Below are 27,931 nucleotides of genomic sequence, written 5' to 3' on the forward strand. Positions count from 1 at the left end.
GCATTTAGAGTGAAGTTGGAGTAAATTTTAAGTGAAAATGTTCATTTTCACTCATTTTGGAGTGACCTCAGGGATCATTTGAAGATTTTGGAGTGATCCCTGAGGTCACTCGAAAACAAGTGAAAATGAACATTTTCACTCCACTTTCACTCTAAATTCATTCTTTTCTGTTATTCACTCCTTCAAGAGTGAATATTTTCACTAAATCTTTTTTTAGAGAGTACCTGATCCAGTCTTGGATTCCTCTGGAGATCACTACTTGCCATTAGATGATGTCATTGGAACAGACACTACTGATGCAGAGCGACCTTCTATGAAGCCATCACACAAGGCAGGGTCAAAGACCAGTAGTCAAAAATCTGTAGTGGACTACTTTCTCCTGGATGAACAAGTATACATTAAGTTTGTTCCAGATGTAATTTTTCAACTACATTTTTTTCAATGATTAACAGTTTTTTTTTTTTTTTTTGTTGCAATATGAACACCATTGCACTGAATATTGTTTCCACATTTTTATATTGAATAAAATATCCCAAATCTTATTTTTCAATACTAAACCAAGCCAAATGTTAAAAATCGAATCAAAATCCTGGTCTTCGAAGATAAGACACAGAGAATGCACTGAAATAAAACTGGATTATTCATAGTGATTTGTCTTTCATGTAGAGTCCTTTTTTCCCCTTCATTTTCCTAGGAGTTCCAAAGAAAGAACACAACTCTCTTCACACAACAGCATGCATGTGGGCTGGTGGAATGTGTGGAGTGTGGGAAGAAGCGAGTGTATGATATTACTCAAAGACTGTTATCAGTAGTCAGAAACAGGGAGAATTGGCAATACAGCTGTCGCAATATGAGTATTGCTGTGGTTCTCCTCTGCTTCCTCCTACTCATGAGCTTTCATCCACCATTCAGACACGTCTTGCCTTGACTTGTGGTGATATCTTGGAGCTTGCATTACAAGATGGGCTGAATTGACTCGTGTTGCTACTCTGGGAAGTCTGGTGGAGTTGTTGACCAAGAGAAGAAGAAACACTTCAAAACAGTCCTACCGCTATGTGGCACTTGTAAAGCGGCAAAAATGAGAGCATAACTTCATTGAATCATGTTGCCGCTGGATCAGATTGGAGGATGCGCTGCTCTAATCTCACATCAACTGTGAGCTTGCATAGCAAGTTCTTGTCCAATGGCAGAAAACTGATCTGACAGTACAGCATACCACCTTTCTGGGATGTCTGAATTGTGCCAGTGGCAAACTGTAGACGTATAAGTAGCATAGTATATGAAGAGTTTGTTTGCAAAAAACAATAAGTCCATTTTTGAAGATTTTGAAGTACGGTCTCTGTCATAAAGTACAAAATAATACCTTTTAAATGATATATTGGTCACTACATATAAAGGTACATTTTTGAAGTTATGGTCAAAAGAAGCAAAAATTTTCTTATTATTCTCTTTATTTTTCTTGACCTTTAATCGCAAATATCTCCATTTGGCAAATATGGACTTATCGGTTTTTGCAAACAAACTTCATATGTATGTACAAATGATACAGACATTTTGAGAATCTACATCCTTTCCAACATATCTGACAAAAATGTGAAATTTTCCATGAAAATCCACCCAGAATTGGTTGTTTGACAGAAATATACACAGAGATGAAATTTCACCTGTGCATTTACTCATTTCACCAACATTGTATTTTCAGTCCAATGTATACTGTAAAACGAGAAATGTTCGCGTGCATTTTAATTTCGCGAATTTCGCGAGCGCCAAGATTCGTGAAATTAAAATGCACGCGAAATTTCTTATCTACATTATATGCATTGAACGCAAGAGGCAATTCGCGAAAATTTCTTGCCGCGAAAAAGGCCGTCGGCTCCAATTCGCGAAAATTTCGTGCCGCGAATATATCATGTTTTACAGTACTTAGACAAGTGAAATACATTCTTTTATGTGAAAACATTGATTCACTTTCTTTGTAAGGTTGATGTGGCTTTTAGTCACTCTATAAAATTTGATCTTGGCTTTTTGTTTTCTTTGAGATACATTCCCGACACTTCCTCTTCTATGAAATAAAATGAAAGTGTAGTTTTCACATTTTCATGTCACCATGATCATCTGCTCATTAGGTTTCCCCCAACGTATGGTGGACAGGACAAAGAAGGTCATGATACCGGAAACCAACATATTATTCATTTTGGCCTAGTCTGTAATTCTGCAATTCTGCATTCAGTTTAGTCTATCATAAATGTTATAATCATGGTAATACTACAGTTTAACAATACTACTGTCTCTAGAGCTGGAAACGGAATTATACACTTGCAACCCTTGAACTACAAATCTCTTTTTTTTTTTTATATCGACAGGTACATAATTCATTAAATGGCACTTGAAAAAGGTGTGCAGAGAAGAAGATAGACTACAAAATACTCCATAGTGGCCCCCAGTTACCCAAGAAAGATAATGTATTTCACCAGAGGAACGTAGTCAACATCAAAGCTACACCATTTGGAGGTCATAGACTCAAAAGTTGTCCGGGACAAATATTTGTTAAAGTTCATTACACTGAGAAACCTTGGAATGTACACAAAATTATGATACTTGGCGTGACGCAAGTGATATAGTAGACATTTCCAATTGTTTTATCAACACCAATCAAGAAGAACGGCTATATTTTATCAAACTGCTGCGAACAAGCATCAAGGAGAATTTACATGGACAGCGAAAAGTAGATAGTGTGGTGAACATCGAAACTCCCATCTCGAAGGGGCTGTTCAATGAGATATCAACACTTGGTAGAAAATGTAAAAATCTCATTTTTTCTTGCCATCTTTGTCAGATTTTAATGACCTCCTTGGGAAAGGTTGGTGCTACAGAGTTTTTAACTCACAGGGGGATTTTTCCTCAGTAGTGCCTAAGACAACCTAAAATACATGGCAATTTCCAACTTACTTGTGACAATCACAAGAAATCACACAGATGGACATGCCATCGCTGTGCCTAGCCTCTGCCTCACATTCTGAGAGCTAAAGACATAATGCAACTGATTTATCTGTGATTTCATGCATCTGGACCTGCTGAAAATGAATTTTGTGGTTCTGTCCCTGCTGCAAACACCGCTGCAAACACCAGTCTTTCGCGCTATAGTCCCACACATTCATCTTCGTGTCATGGACCACCAGTTCTTCATGCAGAAATTGCAGTGACAATGACGATCTGCTGTAAGTTTTTTCTAATATTGCATACACCACAGGACCAATATTACATGCCCTCTTGCTACAGTGACCTGTATCTCTCAGCCTTATATCCGTGGAAACCCTGAACTTAATCAATGTCAATGCACAGTGTGCTTGGATAAACTGATACTGAGTCGTCCTACGGCTACTTAACTGCGTACTGTGCATACGTGTATCTGTAGCGGTGCTGAATGCCACACTGGTTGTATGTGCAAGCAAGTTGTGCGTGCTTCAGTCGCCTAGCTACACAGTGTACTGCTTGTAGACTACTGAGTATCTCATGTGACATCTGAAGTTAAGCCTCATCTTCTCAGAACTCAAAACCTCCCGTGATTATCACCAAATGACTATCACACGTGTTCTTCACGTGACGGTATATATAAGAGTAAGACATACCTCGAAGTGAAGATGAATTGACCTAAATGCTCTACAATCATAGTCTCAGAGTGCCAATGTGGATTACAGCTACAGTCCACTGGCTGCTTCTCTGCAGTCAGTATGCCTGACCTCGCCATTTCTGTTCATCACTGAGTATAGCACCGTAATAGTCATCACTCCAGGTTCCAGTACTACTGTCACACTGTCTGTCGCACTTGATACCCCAATATGGAGACCCGCAAAGGGAAAGCCACAAGAACTGAAGCAATCATTCAGGCTTTTGGAGAGTATATCCAGAGTCCTTATTTCCTTAAAGCTATCGAAGAAGCTGTTGAGAAAGCCATGATTAAACAAATGACAAAGTTTGTCCAGCGCCTTGACCTAGTTGAGCAAAAGTGCACCAGTCTCAAGGAGAAGTCCGATCAACATGATGGCTGCATCTTTGACCTGGAAGCATCCCTCAAAGCAAAAGATGCTGAAACTAGAGATTGTAATTTGTCATTACTGACAAATTAAGGTGATCCGATTTTTTTTTTTAATCAATGATTTGAGTCCTGATCGCAATACGCATGACCATACAGGTTTCATTTGTGTTTAGAGACATTGGCCGTGTGATGTTTGGATTCTCATTTAGAAAAGGGAGTCATATCTGCCATCCTTGGTACTAAATTCTGTATACACTAGATAACGAAGATACAGCAACAAATACATATGACCTTTGACCCACCTTTACACTCTCAAGATGGCACCTGAGGAAAAAGTGGTTAATTTGTGAAATGATTCTTGTGACATCGTCTACAAATGTCCAAAATATGGGAAAGATAGGACAGGTATTTACCAAGATACAAGATGAAACAGTTATGACCTTTGACCCTTATTTACATACCCAAGATGGCTTCTGATCAAGAAGTCGTTATTTTATGAAATAATGTAGGTGACATGAACTAAACATGTGCAAAATATGGTAGTGATAGAGCATGTTTTTCTTGAGTTTTTGCAAAGAAAATTGCGCAAAGAAAGAAATATTTCAATACATCGTTGATGAGCTTTAATTTTAACCAAGTATTTTGACGTGATACCGACATCGTGTGAAAAAACAAAGGGCACTTATATGATACCGCAAAGTTTCAGCTACAACATATTAATATCTAGGAGAAATTCACTGAAGCATAAGTGAGATAGTGCTTGATAAAGATAGTCATGTCAATTTTCACATCTAGAAAAACTCCCTCCCATAGAGATAACACGTAATAGCGAAGATTGAGAAAGAAGTACATACGACCTTTGACCCCACTTTGCACACCCAAGATGGCATCTGAGCAATTAGTTATTTTGTGAAAAAGTCCTTGTAACATGGTCTTTACGTGTGCAAAATATGAGAAAGATAGGACATATATTTACCAAGATACAGGATGAAACATTTATGACCTTTGACCCTAATTTACATACCCAAGATGGCGTCTGATCAAGTAGTTGTTATTTTGTGAAATAATGTTCGTGATATGAACTAAACATATGCAAAATATGGTGGTGATAGGGTATGTTTTTCTTTAGTTATTGCACAGAAAGTTGCAGAAAGAAAGAAATTTTCCAATACATCGAAGATACGCTTTAATTTCAACCAAGTTTTTTCACGTGATTCCGACAACGTTTGAAAAAACGAAGGGCACACTTACGATAGCCCTGCGTCTAAGCTACAACATATTAAAAACTTAGAGAAATTCACCGAAGCATAAGTGAGCTAGTGCTCGATAAAGGTAGTCATGTCAATTTTCATTTCCATAAAAATTGCACTCCCATAGAGATTACACGTAAACTGGTCAAATTTGACAAGGTTACATTCAATCCATTTTTTCGAGGTGATGTCGTCATCTAATTAAATTTGTGTAATTACATTTATGAAAGTACATTTAATAAGCTACAACATACTGAAAACTGGGTGAAAATTGGCAAAGGATAAGTGAGATACGCTCGAGTGAACTTGAAATTTGATGACGTCATTTTGAAAATTTACTTTTTTTACTTTATTAAGAAATTTGATATCTTTTAATCATTTTTTCAGTATCGCCAACCCATGAAATGATATGTACAACTCATCAGCTTAAAAAACATGTCAAGAAAATGGGGGGTCACCGTCCATCCTGACGAGTAAAATTGGATTTAAAATTGGTGGTTTTTTGGCATTGTTGCGCTGTATATCGCCATTGACGCGCGCGCGGAATTTCAACTTTGACGGGCCCGTATGACGTCATATTGAGTCGGATTGACTTGAAACTTGGTAGAAATATTCCTTGACATTTCAGACATCCGATCAAAGTGAAAAAACGGGAAATTTCTATTGTATATGAGCTGTGCGTGCGTATATGTGCGCGCGCGTACGCGTCCGTCCAATTTTTTCAATTTTTCAAAAAATGCTCCAAATGATCTGAAACGTGTGCAAAAAAATTTTGAGCTCGATTTGAGCGTACAAATATTTCAACGCGCGCGTACGCGCGCGTTTTAAGATAAATATGAATTTTTAAGAATATGAGTAGAACCCGCTTGACTTGAAATATATGTGACGTAATTTACATTGAAAAATTCCATTCCATTTTTGAGATATGCATGAAAATGTGTTTTCATGTAATGACGTCATAGTGACGTCACGGTCGACTGATCACTATGATTTTACTTGCGCTGTCGTCTTTGCGACATGATACATATATGGTATAAGTTTGACATTGATAGGCAATGCACTTTCTGAGCTAACTCTTGCACAACTTTTGCGGAGAAATAAAGAAATAAAGAAAGAAGAATAAAGAATCAGTACAGATACAGAAGGTGATCCGAGAGGATACTCGGATCACCTAATAAAACGTCTCACCACCGCTCTTGATGATCAAGCAACAGCTGTCAACAATCTCAAACTGACGATGAATGAAGCAGAGCAATATTCCCGCCGCAACTCCCTGAAGTTATTCTGGGACAGTCATAATTTTGTCAAACTGTGAAAATAGACAGGTGCCAGACTTACATTTTTCAATGCCAGGCCTGGGGAAGAGCCTTGTCGACTCAAGATATACGAGTGGCAAGATGCAGAGAGTGGGAAAAAGAGAAAGCGCACATCTATTGCAAGACCCACTCGAGAGACGACTTCAACAATTAAAAAAATGTTATCAGACGTGGAAACCGGTGCCAGACTTACATTATTCAATGCCAGGCATGGGAGAGAGCCTTGTCAACTCAAGATATCAGACAGGCAAGATGGAGAGAGGGGAACATACGATCTACAAGGAGAAAGCAGATCTATTGCAAGACTCACTCGAGAGAGACTTCTCTAACAATTAAAAACATATTAATTATCAGAGGTGGGAAAAGGTGCCGGACTTATATTCTTCAATGCCAGGCATGCGGAAGAACCTTGTTAACTCCAGATATCAGACAGGCAAGATGCAGAGAGGGGAACATGGATCGACAAAGAGAAAGCAGATCTATTGGAAGATCCCCTTGACACTGTGCAGTCAATGAAGAAGCTCTGCGATCCAGAAGCAGGGCTTCTGCTCCACTGTATAGTTCGTCCTGACAATCCCATAACCTGACATCCGACAACCCACATGCCATCAACCCTTCATCTCTTCTCCCTCCTGCCACCAACCCACCTGCCACCAACCCACCTGCCATCAACCCACCTGCCATCAACCCTTCATCTGTTCTCCCTCCTGCCACCAACCCACCAGCCATTAACCCTTCATCTCTTCTCCCTCCTGCCACAAACCCACCTGCCATTAACCCTTCATCTCTTCTCCCTCCTGCCACCAACCCACCTTCCATCAACCCTTCATCTCTTCTCCCTCCTGCCACCAACCCTTCATCTCTTCTCCCTCCTGCCACCAACCCACCTTCCATCAACCCTTCATCTCTTCTCCATCCTGCCACCAACCATCAACCCTTCATCTCTTCTCCCACCTGCCACCAACCCACCTGCCATCAACCCTTCATCTCTTCTCCCTCCTGCCACCAACCCACCTTCCATCAACCCTTCATCTCTTCTCCTTCCTGCCACCAACCCTTCATCTCTTCTCCCTCCTGCCACCAACCCACCTGCCACCAACCCTTCATCTCTTCTCTCTCTTGCCACCAATCCACCTTCCATCAACCCTTCATCTCTTCTCCCTCCTGTCACCAACCCTTCATCTCTTCTCCCTCCTGCCACCAACCCACCTGCCACCAACCCTTCATCTCTTCTCTCTCTTGCCACCAACCCACCTGCCTTCAACCATTCATCTTTTTTCCCACCTGCCCTTGTCACTAACCCTGCTCACTCCACCACAAACCCATCTATCTCTAACTTCATACTCCCAGCTTCTAACATAAGTAGAACTAGCAGTTCATCTCTTCTTCACCAGACTAATGGCATTCTACATACTAGTGTATGTAACAGAGCCCCAACACCATCCAATGAATTAGAGGATTGTGAGGAATGTTTCATGAAGGAGAGAGAGTTGGAACACCTACGAGATGAACTGGCCATGGCCAATGAAGGTATCTGTAAAATCTGTTTCTTTTCATTTAATAAGTGCACTGAGACTATTTTATTTATTCTATGCAAATGTTCCTTTACTAACATCAGTTGTAATGTGGCCCTTCACCCTATTTTAATTCGCTGGATCGACAATATATGGGTGTTTCCATTTATTTGGGGGCCAGTTGTCAATTCATGGGTATGCAGTTTGCAATGGCCCTTTTCCCCTTCTGAACAATTACACACATTTTAAAAATATTTATATCTTTATTAAATACATATGAAGGTATTCCACCCCAAAATTAGAATTAATATAAATCTCGGGATTTTTATTTTTGGCGCCAAATAATCTGTGGTGTCCCATGTTTTTTTTAGGCTTTTTTGTGACATATAGATAATGTCCTTTGTTTTAAGTGCTGTAAAATATTCATATAATATTTGAATTTAATTGTTTTGCTTATAATGTGAAAAAAACACGAATAAACATATATCCTAAGAAGTTGCCTATTTTGCAACCCATCGTTATTGTGCAATCAATGAATCAATGTTGGGGTCGCTACGTAAATTTTCGTGTCCCAAACATTACGTAGGGATTCCCATTTTCCCACGGTCTGTAATTTTTAAAATAACGATAGCAAGCGGCAAATCAGTTGTTCTTCACGTAGATAAACATAAATTAACTAATGGGTATATTTAGCAAAAACATCCAGCACTGTATGTCGAAAATATTACAACTTTATCGAAAAATACGAACATCCGTGTCCCAACGATTTATTTACGTCGTAAGAATTCGCTTGAGAATGGAGTAGTCCATCGGTCATTTTTATGAATGAACGACCACGTGATTCAACGCCCCCGAAGTGCTTTTTACAACGTACTTCTTGACAACGGTCGCCATTTTCTTCCTATCGACGGAGAACGAAAACAGTTTTCGTGTCCCATCATTTACGATGCCCCTTTGGAACCTTTTTACAGTTAAGATTTGCCTTTAAGCAAGAAATTCGTGAGTAATTTTGTTCTTCCTTTAACTTATGTATCGTATTTTTGTATTTATTGATGCTCTTAATTTGTTAAAAAGTGCCAAAATACGTCGCAAGCGCGTGTTCGTCTGAGAAGCTTCCAAAGGGGCATTGTCGTTGTTGAACAACGTAAATATGGACACGAAAATTTCCGTTTCCCGATTTACGCTGTCATCTTGTAGCCGCCCACTGTTTATTTTAATTGTGCTATTAATTAATTAATGATAAGTTTATGTGTAAGCGGTTAATTTTAATAGTTATATGAAGCGATTTGATGAAAATTGCGACGAATTGAAAGGCGTATTGAAAGGCAAATTGAAAGTTGTAAACCCATCGTAAATTGTGCAAAAGAAAACCAATTAAATCGTGTCCCGATTTACGTTGTGTATAATTTTGTCAATTGTAGCTTTTGGTTACATTTATGATTTATTATTCTGCATGTTCAGATATCTAGATCTAGACTATATACTTTGAGATACTACCAGTCGCATTTAATAAAGGATTTGTGATTAAAATCTCAACAAATTACCGTACATGTGGGACTGGGAGAACTCTGCACCTGTGCCTGTGGTAAACTCGGCCCCCGACAACAACTGGCTCAATAAAACCGGGTTTTTCTTGCTATTTCAATAATAATTCATACATCAACAACTTACTGAAAGCAATTGTAAGCTGTTGATGTATGAATTACAGGGGTGATATTCCTCAGATTTAAATCGGAATTCCGATTTTTATTTTTTATTTTTTTATTTATTTTTTTTTTTTTGTACAAGTTATTAACAAGTCCTATATGATTTCTTGTTTAAATCATAACATTTTTGTCCAGATACAGTAAATCTTAAGCCCAAATTTCCCCTCCAGGTATGCACAAAATTGCACAATTTAAAGTCCCAAAATGCAAAAAGTCCTTACCGTACGAGGGGGACACCCCCTCCCACACCCTCCCCCCTCCTCGGTCGCTCCGCTCCCTCGCGGAAGTAGACTTAGACCCTGTCTATTTTTTTTTCAAGAGTGAATATCACCCCTGGAATTACTATTGCAATACCAAGAAAAACCTGATTTTATTTAGCCAGTTGTTGTCGGGGGCCGATTTTACCTGTGTATGCGGTGTATGTTAAAGGGACTGTACAGTACTGGTTGAGGTAGGGATTCATGTTTTGAACATTCCTAAGTGAGATAATGAAAAGCCTCTTATGAAATATGAAAGAGCATGTAATTTTAAGAAGGATTCAACGTTTATTTGATGAAAATTGGTTTTTAAATGGCTGAGATATCCAAAAAAGTGCTAATAATAAAAGGCGACATGCCCCAACTTTATTAGGATCTCTTTGTTTCACCTTGTTTTTGGATATCTCAGCCATTTCAAAACCGATTTTCATCGAATAAACTTTTGGTACCCCTTAGAACTGCATGCTCTTTGACATCTCATAGAGTGGTTTCTGAATATCTCGCAAAATGTTAAAAGCTAAATCTACACCTCGACCAGAACTGTACACACCCTTTAACGTGTGCAGGGCCAAAATATGCACGAAAAATTCCCTCTGTAAACGGGACACCAAAAGTCTTGACGTCCCATTTACACGTGGAACAAAAACCAATTTCAATGGAATATAGGTTTCCTGTGATAAAATTTAATTTGCATGTCTACACATACTTAATGAAGATTGTCAATAGCACAAAATTACTGAATTTGAAAATGCTAACAGCTCCACAACATGTACTAAAAGTTCCCCGTGTAAACGGGACACCAAGGTCTTGGCGTCCCATTTACATGTGGAACAAACACCCAATATACTTAAGTACAGGTCTATCGTATAGCATCTGTCTACGGATGAGGGGAGCTGACCGACGAAAGTCAATATATAAATGAGAAGCCCCCGAATTAGAGACAGATCTTATCGGTCTAATGATTATTAAGCTGTCCAGGAATGGCTCACATATTACTGCAGGCCTATGGTCCATTTTTGTCACAAAGTTTTCACATATTAATGTCAACCAATGTACTTTGCTGTTGTAGGTTTTGCTTGCGGTACTCCAAAATGCGACCGTACACGGGGAAAGGAAAAGCTTCCACAAGCACCACTGCAAAAAAAGAAAAAGAAAAAAAGGCAGCCACTACCATACACCTTACGAATTAGGTGCGAGCGTAGGAATCTAGATGAAGGTACTTCCACTACTCCCTTGCCATCCAAATCAAAGGGAAAAGGAAAAACGCAAAATTGGCGAGACAATCTAAAACAGAAAAACCCTGAGAAGCATGCTGAATTGAAAAAACATGACAAGACCTACAGTAGGTACTACCGGCTACAATGTGCCACTGCGGAAGAAACTTTGAAAAAAAGAAATCTTTCAAAAGAAGAAAGAGAAGAAGCCGAGATGTGGAAGAAAAGAAAAGAACGTAATAATGAAACTGCAAGAAACAGAATGAGAAAGATGAATGCAAGAAAGAAGGCAGATGAGAAGAATGGAAAAACAAAAAAAGCCATGACTAGAAGAGAGTATGAGAAGAAAAGAGCATATGAAGCAGAGAGGAAGAGGAAACAACGTGCTAAAAAAAGTGCAGCAGAAATGGCCAAGATAAATCAAAAAAGAAGAGAGAAATATGCGGCAGAGAAATGCATGGAGATTCAGAAGATAAACGAAGAAAAGGATCGAAAGTTGAAAGAGATGGAACAGAAGGTAAAAGATGTGGAAGAAAAGTTACGTGAAAAGGAGATTGAGATGCGTGAAAAGAACGCCGAGTTAGGTGAAGACGCTATCGATGTGAGATCTAATACTGCCAGACGAAAGAGCCTTCAACGCGTCAGAAGAGCTTTTCCAAAACAAAGATCGCATTTTGTTTCTACCACGGTTGACCTCGTACAGAAAGCTTCACCACTGAAAGCTGCTGCACTGGAGAAGGCAGGAATAACAGGCAGAAATCCATTGCATGAAGGAGTGATGGAAGCCGTCGCAGATGCCCTTTCAGGACCGAAAAAGTCTGCAAAACGGAAGCAAATGGCCATGTCTCTCGCTGCTATAAAAGAAGTATAAACAACAAAGAGCGGCTGGAAGATACTTCGGTTGTAGCCGCAAACTTCTGGGAAATGCAATAAAAAAATCAGCAGGCCGAAGAGCGCTCTCATTGAAAACGATTAAACTCATCCAAGAATTCTATGAAGCCAACTCAAATACTTTGCCAGATATAAAACTAGTAAGTAAAAAAACCTACAAACCAAGACATGTAATGGAGTCATCCATAGCAAATCTATACCAGAAGTACACCAAAGCACATCCAGATAACCCAGTAAGTGCAGGGATGTTCTACAGCTACAGACCAAAACATGTAAAAACTAGAGGACAAGCCAAATATATCGGTTGTCTTTGTGAATACTGCGAAAACATAAATTTAAAAATACAAGCGATCAACAGTCTCCACAAAGGAACCTTCAAAGACGGCTATGATGTTGTCAAAGCAACAATGTGCCCGAAACCACCGAGATGGGATTTCAACCATCATTCCTGTATCAGCAGAAAGTGCAAGAAATGTGGCGTGGATATGTTAGACCAACGACTGCAACCTATCCTTGCAGACCTTGACAAGACCATGATTATAAAGTGGAAACGGTGGACAATCGTAAAAACAACATGCCACACCAAAAAGGGGACCAAGGAAGTGAAGAAACGTAAGCCAATAGAGAAACAAGGAACAGTGCAGGATTTGGTAAAGGAGCTTAAGGAGGAGATAGACCCATTCAGTGAACACTTGTTTAACAAGGATTGGCAAGGTAATCAAGAAAAAAATCTCCGAAAGAATCTGCAAATGGATGAGGTATTGGGGGTGTATGATTTTGCTGAAAATTTCAAGTGCGAGCATCAGCGCATATTATTCACACGATGCTGCAACAGTCCACCCTGTGGTCACATATTACATCTGTCCGACATGTTTGGAAACTGTGACGGAGAGTATTGTAATGGTTAGTGATGATTTAACCCACGACCACCATCTTGTGCACGAATTCCATCGCAGAGTCACCAAGCATTTAACTGCAACCAGGGGGTTGAACATTACTAAGTTTTACCGTTTCTCTGACGGCTGCAGTAGCCAATATAAAAGCAAGGGACCTATTTTGGACATAAGTTACGGGAGGGAGGATTTTGGACACATCATACATCACAACTTTTCGGGGACTAGGCATGGTAAGGGCACCAGTGATGGCGAGATTGGAGTTGTTAAGAGGAAAGCAAGTGAAGCCGTCAGAGCAGGAACTGCCACAATCAGCACCCCAGATCAACTATATCATTTTCTGAAATCCAATGTTACAAAAGAAGCTCCCGAAGACCAATGCTGCTGTCCATTTAGGAGATCGGTTATTTTTGTAAAACATGAAGAAGTTTCGCGAGAGCGGCGAGACGGGAGGGCCCCAAGAACTGTTAAAGGAACAAGGAAGTTACACAGTATCAAGAGCACAAAGGGAGGAACAGTTGGCACAAGGAATCTCTCCTGCTTTTGTTACCCATGTCTCAGAGGTGGTGGTGGCAGATGTGCAAATGCAGCTTATGTACAGCCTTGGAAGCAAGTTCAACTAAGTACAGGTAAATAAACCCGGGGGGGGGGGGGGGGGGGGCCTCCATTGACAAGTGGATATCATGCGTGTCCAAGAAAACACGTAAAAAGGGTATCTTTTTCAAGGCTGGGCATGTAACGTACGTAACGTGATAAGGGTGTCAAAAACACTAAAATACAGAAAAAACGGTATACTTTTCGCACGGAATCTTACGTGTTAAGGGTCCGATTTGCGAGGGTATTAAAAAACACTATTATACCTAAAAGGGGGAACTTTTTGAGCCAAAACTACGCGTTTAGGGTCCGATTTGCGAGTGAGGTAGGCTTATAAATATAATAAAAAAGGGATCAGCGTGCACTTATAAAATGATGGGGTTGTTAAATTATCGTTGTAACCTACTTGCTTAGGGGGTCAAATTATCGGAATATGTGTTGAGGATACGATTTCGTACAAAATACTTGTTAAGGGTAAAGTTTCACACGCCAATACTTGTTAAGGGGTGCATTTTCAGAACTGGGAAAATACGTGTTTAGGGTGCTTTTTGAAACCCCATGGACGCGCATGATATCCACTGGTCACTGGAGGCGCCCCCCCGGGTAAATAAACTTGTTATGCTAGATCAAAAAATGAATACTGTTAAGTGGAACTAGCAGTTCATCTCTTCTTCACCAGACTAATGGCATTCTACATACTAGTGTATGTAACAGAGCCCCAACACCATCCAATGAATTAGAGGATTGTGAGGAATGTTTCATGAAGGAGAGAGAGAGTTGGAACACCTACGAGATGAACTGGCCATGGCCAATGAAGGTATCTGTAAAATCTGTTTCTTTTCATTTAATAAGTGCACTGAGACTATTTTATTTATTCTATGCAAATGTTCCTTTACTAACATCAGTTGTAATGTGGCCCTTCACCCTATTGTAATTCGCTGGATCAACAATATATATAAGTACTTAGCCGCTAGAGGGCTGTATCAAATGCTCATTTTTGATTGGTCGCAGTGCGTTCTGGCTATCACGGGTCGAGTTTCCGGTTGTGCTGTGTACTTCCAGTATATACAAGTATACTCCGCTTGCGAATTCCTACATGGAGAATTCATCGAATTTTATCAGTTTGTTTTGTCATTTCATCCATCATTATGGATGGTTCTGAGAACAGAGATTTGCAGAGGATGAGTGTCCCCCAACTTTGTAAGTTTTTGACTGACAGAGGCGTACCATGCATACCATTTATGAAATTGAAGTAGAAGAGTAAGGGAATAATATCATGCCATTTTTCGGATCCTTTTGTTGTAGCGGGTCACATTTTTCTGGTCCCAACTCTTTGTTCTATTTTATTACAGTCCTGATAGAACGAGGTTTAGATATAAAGAGCTTATTTTACTGGTGATAAAAACCTCCTCATAGTGAGGTGCTTAGAACGGGGTACAGATATAAAGAGCTTATTTCACTGGCGATAAAAACCTCCTCATAGTGAGGTGCTTTATGTTCCTGTCCTGTTTTCCTGCTCATACATGCCATGTATATATATGTACTTTTTCTTTCAGATATGAAAGGCAAGAAAGGAAAGAAAAGGGTTCTGAAGAGGAAAGCAGACACTAAAACAAAGCTTGTAGCTGCTTTACAGACTTCACACGATGACATAAAGGAACAGATAGAAGAGATGGAGAAAAGACAACACCTGGCAGATGAAATGGTGATGGATCGGGAACACCAACTTAGGGAGAAAGATTGGGAAAGGAAGATGGAAGTCGAAGAGCGCAGGAGGAGAGAAGACAGATACCCCGTTTATACTGCGAGCGGGTTTTCGAGCCGCCTCGAGGAGGTTCGAAAACCCACTATGAAAAAGCGGATTCTCGTCTGTTTATACTGGGCGAGCGAAAACAGGCCCGAGTGGGTCTTAGCAGGGTCACGGCTTCCGTTCCTATGGTAACCGAATTCCCCTCCAAAAACCGGTGCGCGCTTTCGAACATCACTTTCGCGCGGAAACGTGAGCTTCACATTCGCTTGCTAGTTATGCGTGTTTCTCTCTATACACAGCTCGTCTACATGACATACTGTCCGTTCAAATGTTGTTCTAAATTCATCGTTTTACAATGAAATTTTCCTGCATTCTGCTTGTGGCGATTTTTGCCTCACAATTAAGCGCCTGCAGGCACATCCTGACAATGCTGGATAATTCTTAACAACATACTTTGCATCGGTCAAGAGAGCAATTTGCACTCGCTCGTCATCGACGGCTTCTTCGCCATCGTAAACGACAGCGAGATGTACTGGTAGTAGGATTCTTGTCGGCAGCAGTGGCAGCAGGTAGTTTGAGAGACAGGCGCGTGGGCCGTTTGAACAGACACCATGGCAAGATCTTTTGGGATCAAATCCTGCGTGGATTCAATGACGGAGAATGGAAAAAACACTTCTGGATGAGTCGACGAACTTTTGAATTTATCGCGGACCACCTCCGTCCACACTTGGAAAAAGAGACGACAAATTCTGGCAAGCCCATTCACTATAAACGTCGGCTTGCTGCTGTGTTGTGGTGGCTTGCAACTCCGACGGAATATCGAACGATTGCAACATTGTTTGGCACTGGTACAGCTACTCTCTGTGCCATGAACAGAGAAGTTTGCTTCGCCATTAAAGATGTTCTTTTACCAATGTTCATATCTCTTCCCTCGGGCAATCGGCTCACTGAAACTATCGCCGGATTTGCAAGAAGGGGCTTCCCCCAGTGCGCAGGGGCGATTGATGGTACACATCTTCCAGTCATCGCCCCGAAGGACAGTCCCGAGGACTACCACAACAGGAAAGGCTGGCATAGCATAATCCTGCAGGCTGTGGTTGACCACAACTATTGGTAAATTTAAACCTGTACTAGATCTACTACATAATCGTCGGTTGAGAATGATAAGGGCGTTAAGTGACCACAAAACCCATAGTGTTCGAGAAGACTTAAAGCCCTTCTCATTCTCAACAGACGATATTGTAATTTAAAATCGTGAGGGACACGCAGACCAATCTATAGCCATTATATTACAAATGAAATCCGAGACCAGGATAAATATAGGGGAACTCATCCATATCCTATCACCAGACACTTTTTTCTTATTTTTTTTTTTTTTTTTCATTTTTGGTATGATTCGTGTCTCTGCTCTGTATTCCTTACTCAGAGAATGATTTTCTGCTAAAATTAACACCAGTTATTCACAAAGTCATAAAAACTACGAATTCCGCAAAATTATGAAAGTTATTCACTCCGAATTTTGGAAAATATAGAACACCTTTCTCCCAAAAGTTGTCCTTTAGCGCGGTGTAAAATCGGATACGATTTTCATAAATAATTGACGTCTACTACTAGTATACAGTATATTGCATCTTTGCAGTTGCACCATGCATTCAAACACAATTCATTCCTATATTACCACGATTCACCGTACACAATCTTACCAAGCGGACGACAAACTAAAGAAAAAAATCGGTAGATGAGGCTTAAATTTAATATTTTACAGTAAAAATTCTGATGAACATTTCGTACAGTTTTCGATATATTGCGACACCTTCGAAATGAGCGTTCCTTACTATAAATTTGTTTGTCGCTTTTTTTCCCCACGATTTCGTTCCATATAACGCTCTGTGAGGCTAGTCTACCAAGTCCCACGCGTATTTAATGTCGTTAGTACGCAGTTAAATGTGCGCGTTCGGAATTACCATGCGGTACAGAATACAGTATACAGTATTACATTATGCCCGGTAATACTATACCTGTATGATTAATCTAAAGCCTTTCTAGAAATATGAAAGAAGGTCATGAATACATTGGTACCTGTATAATTTGTCTAGAGTCTAATAAAAAATAAGGATATCATGAATAGATTGTAATGTTGCAAACAAAAGGTATTTGAAAATTTCACATACACTTGCTAGGAGTTGTGAGTGTACAGTAAACATATTGCCGAGTCTTCTGTATGGCATCTGACATTTTACCATTGGATTGATTTTTTTGATTGATTTGATTTGACTTCTAAATTTCTTTTCAAACAGAAATGAAATACAAAGTCGATTGAATGAACTAATTGAATGAGCACAGTATAATTTGAATCTGGCAGTTAAAACAGATTTAATGATTAATTGAAATACCCACAATTTTTCTATCTAACACTGCAAAATGAAAACCAACAGGCATTATTTTGTGCATATATTCATGCAAACAGAGAGTCTCGTATATCTGTCGTTCAAAGTCATTTTAAGTAACTCTTGATGTACAGAAATACAAGAGACCATCATCATAAGCAAACACTTGGCGAGGACAATGGCCTCAGAAATGGTTGTTTAAAATAATGCGACATTGTAAGAATATAATACCAGGTATACAAGTCACCACTCACTGACTGGCAAAAGAGAGGAGGGAAGAATAAAATATGCTATGATGTGCAGGTAAAAATATTGAAGATTCCAGGGAATCTCAAGTTAATGATGTCAAATTTGTTAGCCATCGTTGTAAAATGCCAAAAATGTTCAAATACAAAGAAAGTTGGGCCTGCACCTTGCCACATCCGCACATGATGCTCGTGTATTCACGAATTCGGAATTGTATGTGAATGCAACTCAATATGGTGGCTATCTCTTCCCAAGAGAGGTAGGTGCACTTCAGTTTATCGACTAGAAATGTTTTACATTACACTGCTCCTCATTCCACTGCACCCACAAGTGCTGATAAGTTACTATTGGTTGATTGCTTGAATTTATGAATTGCATGTAGCATTGTTGATTCAATTCATGAGTTTCTCTGTATATATCAGACTTGCTATTGCTTACTAGACAATGGTAATGTTGTACTGGGATGGATGTAAGCCTTAAATATTTAATGGGCTTGCACTGAAATGAAAGGTTCACGATATGCAAAACTCCCACTTTCATATCAGACTTGTCATTGGTGTCTAATCGAATTTCTTCCATGTCTTTCCTATGTGGACAGTTAAATCAAGTCATCAATGATGTGGAAGTACCAGTCGTCATTATCGGAGATCCGGCATATCCACTGCAGCAATGGTTAATGAAGGCATATCCACATCATCCTGGAATCACCCGAAGACAGCAGCACTTTAATTATCCGCTTAGTTCTGCAAGGATGGTGGTAGAAAATGCCTTCCGTAGGCTTAACCCTAACTAGGCCGGGGGGGGGGGGGCCTCCGAGGCCCCCCCCCCTCGACGTTCCGCGCGATGTATCGCTAACGTGAAAAGCTATTGCCGCGACGTTTTATGACTTTTTTCTGTCGAGTCTCCCGCATCTTTTGACACCAAATTTGCGATGCCCGGGCGCGCGGTTCCGAAGTTTCGCATAAATATGTACATGCATGTCAGACCAAAAATTGCTCAAAAACGTGAATTTGTGTACAATTTCAATGGAAACTGTGCTTACAGTCAAATTTCATAAAAGCATGATTATTTTGGGGTTTTATTGATTAAAATCAATTAATAACATATTTTCTTGTTCAGAACAATGTCGCGGACAAGTTTCATCGAAAAAACAATGAAAAACATAAAGTCGAAAAAACAAAGAAATACATAAGAAATTCAAAAAACAATAAAATACTTCAGAAATTTTTTCGGATAGCTCAAATTTTTTCTCTTATATTTGCTTAGGACACTAAAAAGAATATTTACACAAAAAAAAAGTGCCCATTTCGAGCTTTATTTAGTGATTTATACCAAATTATCAGATTTCATGCATCATTATGCATAAATTAGCATAATTTAGCATAAATGACAATTTTTTAAAAATCTAACTTCGTAGTACTTTAGATTACATCATAGGCAATGTGTGTGCCAATTTTCGTCGCGATCGCGCGGTCAACGGCCGAGATCTGGAGGGGGGGCCTGGGAGGCCCCCCCCGGCTCTATGATCTACCTAAATAGCCCGGCCTAGTTAGGGTTAAGGGCCGCTGGAGGAGGCTTCTCTAGAGGAATGATGTAGATACAGCTTTTGCTTCTGATGTCATCGCTACTTGTTGCACCCTGCACAATATTTGTGAGGTCTTCCGAGACGAATATGACCCCCAGTGGGATTGTGAGCGAGACGTTGATGAGGAAGCTGGTGGTTTGTATCAGCCTGACCACCCCACCAGCTCAACTCCAAAATCCCACAGCAGCAGAAATTTGTAATGCAATTATGAATTTGTTGTAAATCTAGCTTTGTAGCAGTTCTGCATGCATGTATGTACAAATGATACAGACATTTTGAGAATCTACATCCTTTCCAATGTATCCGACAAAAATGTGAAATTTTCCATGGAAATCCACCCAGAATTGGTTGTTTGACAGAAATATACAGAGATGAAATTTCACCTGTGCATTTACTCATTTCACCAACATTGTTATTTTCAGTCCAATGTATACTAAGACAAGTGAAATACATTCTTTTATGTGAAAACATTGATTCACTCTCTTTGTGAGGTTGATGTGGCTTTTAGTCACTCTATAAAATTTGATCTTGGCTGTTTGTTTTCTTTGAGATACATTCCCGACACTTCCTCTTCTATGAAATAAAATGAAAGTGTAGTATTCACATTTTCATGTCACCATGATCATCTGCTCATTAGGTTTCCCCCAACGTATGGTGGACAGGACAAAGAAGGCTTGCAGTCATATTGAATAACGACATCAATTTCAATTTCAATTTCAATTTTTATTTCATTTTTCGACAAGAACATATAGACATCACTTTTTTTTTTAAGAACATAAGTTGCGTAATACTTTGTAGGATGAAAAGAATGCACAATAATTGTAGTACAGTATGATAATTATACATTGTCATGAACATGTGTCACAGCTGTATGCCATTTGAGTTGCACTATGAATTTGAACCACCATAATTTTTTTGTTTTGTTGATATACATTGAATGTACATGTATAGTTGATTTTTTTTTTTTTTTTTTTGCTACATATGAGCATATCCTGTGTTGAAATGACCTGTTATTTAAGACGTCAGACCCAAATGAATCCCTTTGAAGGCATCCCTTGAAACCAGGAAACTTTTGAAGGGCCATCATGATACAAGGATTAAATTGTACATGTCAAATCTATCTGTGACATCTATCTTTTTAAGGGACCAAATCATTTTTTTTTTCATGCTTTTCAAAAACAAATCTGTCTGTTTTGTTTGATTGTTTGTTTGTTTGTTTGTTTGTTTGTTTTTTTTTTGGTTTTTTTTAAAACAGGATATTCAAAGCAGTTTTCCCAGCTGGACCCCCATGTTTTTATTCTAAAAAAAAAAAAAAGTCTTAAATAATTATATCAGATTTCTTTTTTGTCATTGCTTTTGTGCATTTTGAGTGTTAAGTCATTTATTCATTACTAATGTGTGAATACTTTCACACTGATTTTCAAAAAAGGGTTGCTTTAGTATACTCCTGACACATTTGTGATAATGTGCACATTTGAACATGTATCTGCTTGAAATGATTTTTGTTTTTGTACAGTACATTCATCTGCAATGTGTGTGCATAATAGTGTGACAAACACGTACTGCACAGTACGTTACATTGAGGAAAAAAAAAACAAACAAACCTATGTTGCTTCTTTGAACAATGTGTTCTGCAGAAAGTGTTTAAGAATGAAACTTGGAAGGTTGAATAAAAATATTTAAAAAATTGTACAAAGTGACCAGTACATGTTGTTGCATTTGTTTGTTTGTTTGTTTTTTTGTGTATACATTTCACGTACATAAGCCAAGATGTTTCTTCCTTTTATTTCAATCTTTCTATCATCCAAAACAATTTTTTTTTAATGAATAAGAACATTCTAGATCAACAAGTCATATCTAAAACATATATGTCCCTTTTTTCGGATTTCCTATCCCACAGATTTTAGTTGTGCTTCAGGAAGCAAATACAGACATAATAAAATATAGGGCAATCTTTTTTTTGGAAAATATAATTTTTTCCCTACCTTCCGACCCACTTTTCTAGGGGTTTGGTTACCAGAAACCAAATTTTTCCATAGAAAGGGTAAAATTTTTTCGAAAAATAAAATTTTTCCTCTACCTACCGACCCACTGTTCCTGAGGTCATGTTACCAGAAACCAACATATTATTTATTTTGGCCCTAGTAGTGAGTACACGGCACGCGTTGTTGCGATGCAGAGACGGCTAATTATATTGCAACAGTGAAACATGAAAGGCCTAAAAGAAAACGGAACCTTCACCATCGGCACCTACTTCTCTTTCATTTATTATTTAGGAAAGGGTTTGCAGTTTCTGCATTGTTTCTGTGAGAAATGCCCCTCACAACGCTCATTACATCTCCGTGAAAATGTCGCATTTAGTGGCATTTTTAGCGGCGATTTATCTGTGTTGTATTGAGCATTAGCGAAGGTTTCCGTACCCACCCCCAGAACAGCGCGTCTAAGTGCCGACAAGCGTGAAGAAATTCCTGGCGAGAACCCTGCACTGGTGTAGAGTGTAAAGACAAACTGAATGTCATCAAGAACTGGCACGGAATGCGTACGCTGTATGCCGCCCTTTAGCTATCTCCACCTGACAGGGCACTGTTTTATGCACACATGGACCACTCAGAAAAAAAAACTAGATATATCCTAAATTTATGTCTACTAGACACCACTGGCAATTCAAGAGATTATAAGAGTTGGGAAGAATCTGCAGCTCATTGGCACAGCACACACAAATGTATGTACTTTTTACTATGATTTATATACCATCTTCCATTTGCTCTCATCTTTTCTGTTTTTGGTATCTAGCAGAAATGATTAGGACTACTGCTGAAAAGGAATTTACCGACATTCAGGAAAGATAAGCTTGCTGGGGATCCGCGGCAATAATGAATATTTCTCACTTTCATCTTACTTCATTTTTAGATGAAAGAGCTCCATTGGATATGCAAACAAGGTGCAAGATTGCATTCAGAATTACATCCCCTAGCAGAAAATGCACTGAATTTCATACCAGAAAGAGAAGGACAGTTGTGACAATGACATCCAGTCAACCTCATCCTCATCCTATCCCCCACCCCATCCCCCGCCCCATTCCAACCTCTGCTCCTGTCCCTACCCAAGTCATTCCCATTTCGGGAACCCCGACAAACAATACCCAACGAGCAAAGTCGTCAATCTACCTGGGAAAAAGAAAACCCCACTCCCCGCTCCAAAGAAATCATTTAGAAACAGGTGTCGCAAGTGCAATGTTGTTTTTGCGACTGGGAAAGACGTCGCTTTTCCGAGTGGAGAGTGGATTGGATGCGACGAGAGAGGATGTGACGATTATTAGGTGCATGCGATTTGTGTGGGGATCACAGTAAGAACTGAAAACGAACTAGCTGCAATTGATTATTACTGCCCCACAATCTTCACATAGAGGCAGCTTGTAAGTCTTGACTGAGACTTTTCATCCCATCTTCAGATTTGGAATGGCGGAAGATGACCACTGGCAAGTATCATCATATTCATCTGCAATTGGGCATGAACAGATACGTCATACGGAATCAGAAGTTAGCAGTGCAGGGCAAAGATGATCCCTTGCCTGGGATTCATGGAAAGCCCTCAAATAGGTTTTAGGCATCCAGCATCACTAGAAGAAGAGAATCGACATTCAGCTAAATTTCTGTGCGCTTATACATGTTCCCTCACTTTTATGCTCCCCATTTATAACAGTTATACAGAAGCCCATTCGTGCCACGCAAGTATAACAATTTCAGTGGAGCTAACTGGCGGCCACCACTTAATTATCGTTTTTGATTTAGCCATGGATGTCACTGGCACAAAGGAAGACGAATCCGTTCACCAAGTAGTACAGTGTCTGGGCCTGAAGCATCTCAGGTGCTATTTGCTAGCCTCATCAGAGAAGGTTGATTCCTCAGAAGAACTACCAGATGTAATATCTGCTGTTTCAGATGTGGCAAGTACTTCCCATGAGAGAAATGCAGCCATTCAAATTGAGGATGTTATCATTGTCGATGAGGATCCACCAGAACTGTTGCCTTTGTTAGATTTGGAGGAAACTGATCTTGTGACAAATCTACCAGCATCATCTACACCAGTGAATCCCACACATGACAGTCAGTATGCCTTCTACCTCTTAATTTTTACTTCTCTACAGGAAAGGCGGTTGATCGCATGAGTAGCGGTACCCTTACTCATCATTGGGAACCCAGCATATCCCCTTCGGTCCTGGCTAATGAAGGGATATCCAGATACTGGGAGGTTGACATCAGCTGAGGTCAATTTCAACTACCTTTTGAGCAGGTGAAGAATAGTGGTGGAGAGGGCATCCTTTTCAGTCTTTTACATCAAAATTACATCGGAAATTACTAAAAGTGTGCGAATGCTTTAATTTCGAGCAAATTTCAATGATCAATGAGTTTGCTGTTGTTGGTCAATCAAATGGAATATCAGAGCACAGAAAGGCCATCCTTTAGAAAACACAACTGCAGAAATAAAAAAATGAGATCTGCTGATCTCGTAGTGGAATTAAATTTTGGCTTTCCTGATCTGGTAGTAGAATTAAATTTTGGCTTTGAACATATATGTGTGCATGTTCAAACATAAAACTATGTTTCACATCGTGTTCATTTTATATTGGATTCATAGGTTTGCATTTCTCCTGACTATAATCAGTCTTCCATAATAGACTATTCAAATGTGTTGAAGCAAAATAAATCAATGAATGAATAGCTCAAACACGTTTTACCTCTTTTTCCCCCGTCTCTTCATTTTTGGAGACAAAGAATCTTGAGATGGGAGTTGTTTGTTTGTTTGTTTGTTTGTTTGTTCATTTTCCATCTGACAAGATGGCTGGATAGCCCATATCCAGCTACGTTAAGCTGGTCTTCCATGGGGTCCAGTTGGATGTGAGGTGGGACCACTTCACTGGGTTACATTTAATTTAATGCGCACATTAAATTAGGTTTTTTTTCCATCCTAACTAATGTAATTTTTCTTTTGTAGATGATGGAGATGTAGAGGATCAAATGACTTTTGTCACTGGAGCAAGGAGGATCCCATATCTGGGATTCATTGAAAGCCCAGAAATTAGGTTTTTTAGGCATCCAGCAGCACTGTCAGAGGAGAATCGACACTCCGCTGAATTTCTGTGCGCAAATACTTGCTCTTTAACTTTGATGACCCCACTTCCAATCCATAACAGTTACAACACCTTCAAGGAGGGAATGTCAGCTGCTATTAAGGAGTGCAAAACATTTACTGAGTGCTAGAATTCAAGACTTCATCCAACTTCATCCAGCTGGGTCAAATTGCGACATTATCAAGTTTATCAAAGAAGAACACTTTGCATGGGCACAGTCTTCATCCATGCCATTCCTTGATCAATTAAGAAGAGATACTGCAGAAGAAATAGCCAGTTCACTTTTACAATCTTGCAGACAAAGCTGAATGATTGGAAGGAAGATGCATCTTCAATTCTTCACTGTAACAGTCCATTTTTTTTTTTTATTCATGTTCCATATTCCACATTTCATACAAGTTTTATATTCCATTTGATTTGAAGCAGAAATGTTTTTCACACAAAGGTCAGTTTGAACCAATAATGCATATTCCATATTCCACATTTCATACAAGTTTTATATTCCATTTGATTTGAAGCAGAAATGTTTTTTCACAGTCAGTTTGAACCAATAATGCACAAATGTATAAGGACATATAATTGGCGTGTAATATGAGGAACCCACTAAAAAGCAAAGCTTGTAGGATGTGGGCTCCAAAAATATAACATAGGTTTTAGTACAGTATATTAATGTCAGAAGTGATGTAACATGCAAAATTCAAAATATCGAGAATATTACAATGTTTACGGGATGTACAAAGTATAGTATATAATGTTTATGATTAACTTATGGTATAAATGCTAAGAAAAGTAGCATTTGATGTGACTGACAACATATCCCAGAAACTTCTGGAGACATGTGACGCAGAGTCTGAGATGATCACAGTCCAAGCTCTTGAGCTGATCTCGTGTGCAGTGCTACTGATACTTCAGAGACAATGGAAAGCTCAACTGCCGGGAGGGAAGTACTGGGATGTTGCCGACAGTGTGAAGCAAGCACACCATAATGTTCAAAGTACAAATTTCATTGGAGAAAGGGATTTCCCACAGCTGGATCTTCTGATCAGAAAAAAAAAAAAAAAAAAAAAAAATATCTGCTAGACTCGTTACTCTTGAAACAATAAGAATACATGGACAAATAACCAAACACCACAATAGGTGTGTCTTCATCAGCCTGAAGTTCAAAATAGAGCGCTATTTTGCGGTTTAGGAAGATTGCCCGATATTGCGAAAGTGCGTCTCCATCAGCTCGAAACCCGCTTTGGGGAAATTAGCCCGAAACTTGAAGCATGCGTACTTTGCATCATTACTCTGCTTGGCGCGCGGTTCGAAAGTTGATTTCCCCGCGCAAAATCTCTCGTATCCGTGTGCTGTACATAAACACAGCAGCGGAGCAGGCCGGGTACGCCCATATTTGCGTGCGTACGAGCTCGATCGACTCACGAAATTCGTCGCGTCGATCTTGATCATGCTCGCTTCCAGGTCTATTTTCTACAATTCCGTTGGTACCGTACATTAATTTTGTCTTCAAATCGCATCCACTTGATCATCATGGAGGGCTTACAGGATGCCGTATCTTTGATCAGGAGAAGGAGGCTTCGCCGGGAAGCAATTCGTCGGGAGCACTTCTTTTCCTATCTATCTAGGAGGAAGAGGCAACTCATAAAGAAGGCTTGCAAGGTCACAAAGGCAACATACCTTTCAGACAACCTTGCTGAAAAGGCAGATGAAATCAACAGATTTGTCAGTGGTCTTGAACTTAATCAGAACTTTCTATTTGGGGATGCTGCTTACTCACTGAATAGGAACAGGCACGAAGAACTTCGGAAGCCAATGGAACTACCATCTTATGGAAAGTGATGTTGAGAAATTGCACAACTATTCCCAGGAAGAAAAAAAAATGCCTATAATTGAACATGATCTCTTATTCTGGGACAGTCATAATTCTGTCAAACTGTCAAAATAGATAAGTGCCAGACTTCCATTATTCAGTGCCAGGCATGGGGTAGAGTCTTGTCAACTCAAGATATCAGACAGGTAAGATGCAGAGAGGGGAACATGGATCGACAAAGAGAAAGCAGATCTATTGCACGACCCAGTCGAGAGACAACTTCTCCAAAAATTAAAAACATATTAATTATCAGACGTGGGAAAAGGTGCCAGACTTCCATTATTCAATGCCAGGCATGGGGGAGAGCCTTATTAACTCAAGATATCAGACAGGTAAGATGCAGAGAGGGGAACATGGATCGACAAAGAGAAAGTAGATCTATTGCACGACCCAGTCGAGAGACTTCTCCAAAAATTAAAAACATTAATTATCAGACGTGGGAAAAGGTGCCAGACTTCCATTATTCAATGCCAGGCATGGGAGAGAGCCTTGTCAACTCAAGATATCAGACAGGCAAGATGGAGAGAGGGGAACATAGATCGACAAGAAGAAAGCAAGACCCCCCTGAGAGATGACTTTCCTGTTATAAATCAGATGAGGAAAGGTAACAATCATCATTTCTCAGTAAGTACTGTTTTCTGAGGACACTGTGCAGTCAATGAAAAAGCTCTGCAATCCAGAAGCCAGAGCTTCTGCTCTATAGTTCGTCCTGACAATTCACTCCTTCTGACAACCCACATGCCATCAAACCTTCATCTCTTCTCCCTCCTGCCACCAACCCACGTGCTGTCAACCCACCTTCCACCAACCCACCTTCCACCAACCTTTCATATCTTCTCTCTCCTGCCATCAACACACCTGCCATCAACCCTTCATCTCTTCTCCCACCTTCCACCAACCCTTCATCTCTTCTCCCTCATGCCACCAACCCACCAGCCCCCAACCCTTCATCTCTTCTCCCTCCTGCCATCAACCTACCTTCCACCAACCTTTCATCTCCTCTCCCTCCTGCCATCAACCCACCTGCCATCTACCCTTCATCTCTTCTCCCTCATGCCACCAACCCACCTGCCATCAACCCACCTGCCCCCAACCCTTCATCTCTTCTCTCCTGCAACCAACCCACCTTCCACCAATCCCTCATCTCTTCTCCTACTATATACCATCAATCCACCTGACTTCAACCCTTCATCTCTTCTCCCTCCTGCAACCAACCTACCTTCCATCAACCCTTCATCTCTTCTCCCTCCTGCCACCAACCCACCTTCCACCAACCCACCTTCCACCAACC

At 39.9% G+C, this 27,931-nt stretch overlaps 1 protein-coding gene across 1 annotated transcript; it reads left to right on the forward strand.

Moving 5' to 3' along the window:
• Window positions 1-7,204: 7,204 nt before the first annotated feature.
• Window positions 7,205-23,905, forward strand: LOC140240260 (uncharacterized). The gene is given in 6 exon segments (XM_072320045.1): window positions 7,205-8,132; window positions 9,958-9,992; window positions 11,331-12,161; window positions 12,163-12,992; window positions 12,994-13,706; window positions 23,787-23,905. Coding segments are annotated over 6 exon segments (3,456 nt in total).
• Window positions 23,906-27,931: the final 4,026 nt, after the last annotated feature.

Source organism: Diadema setosum, chromosome 16 (assembly GCF_964275005.1).
Source record: "Diadema setosum chromosome 16, eeDiaSeto1, whole genome shotgun sequence".
Classification (NCBI taxonomy): domain Eukaryota; kingdom Metazoa; phylum Echinodermata; class Echinoidea; order Diadematoida; family Diadematidae; genus Diadema; species Diadema setosum.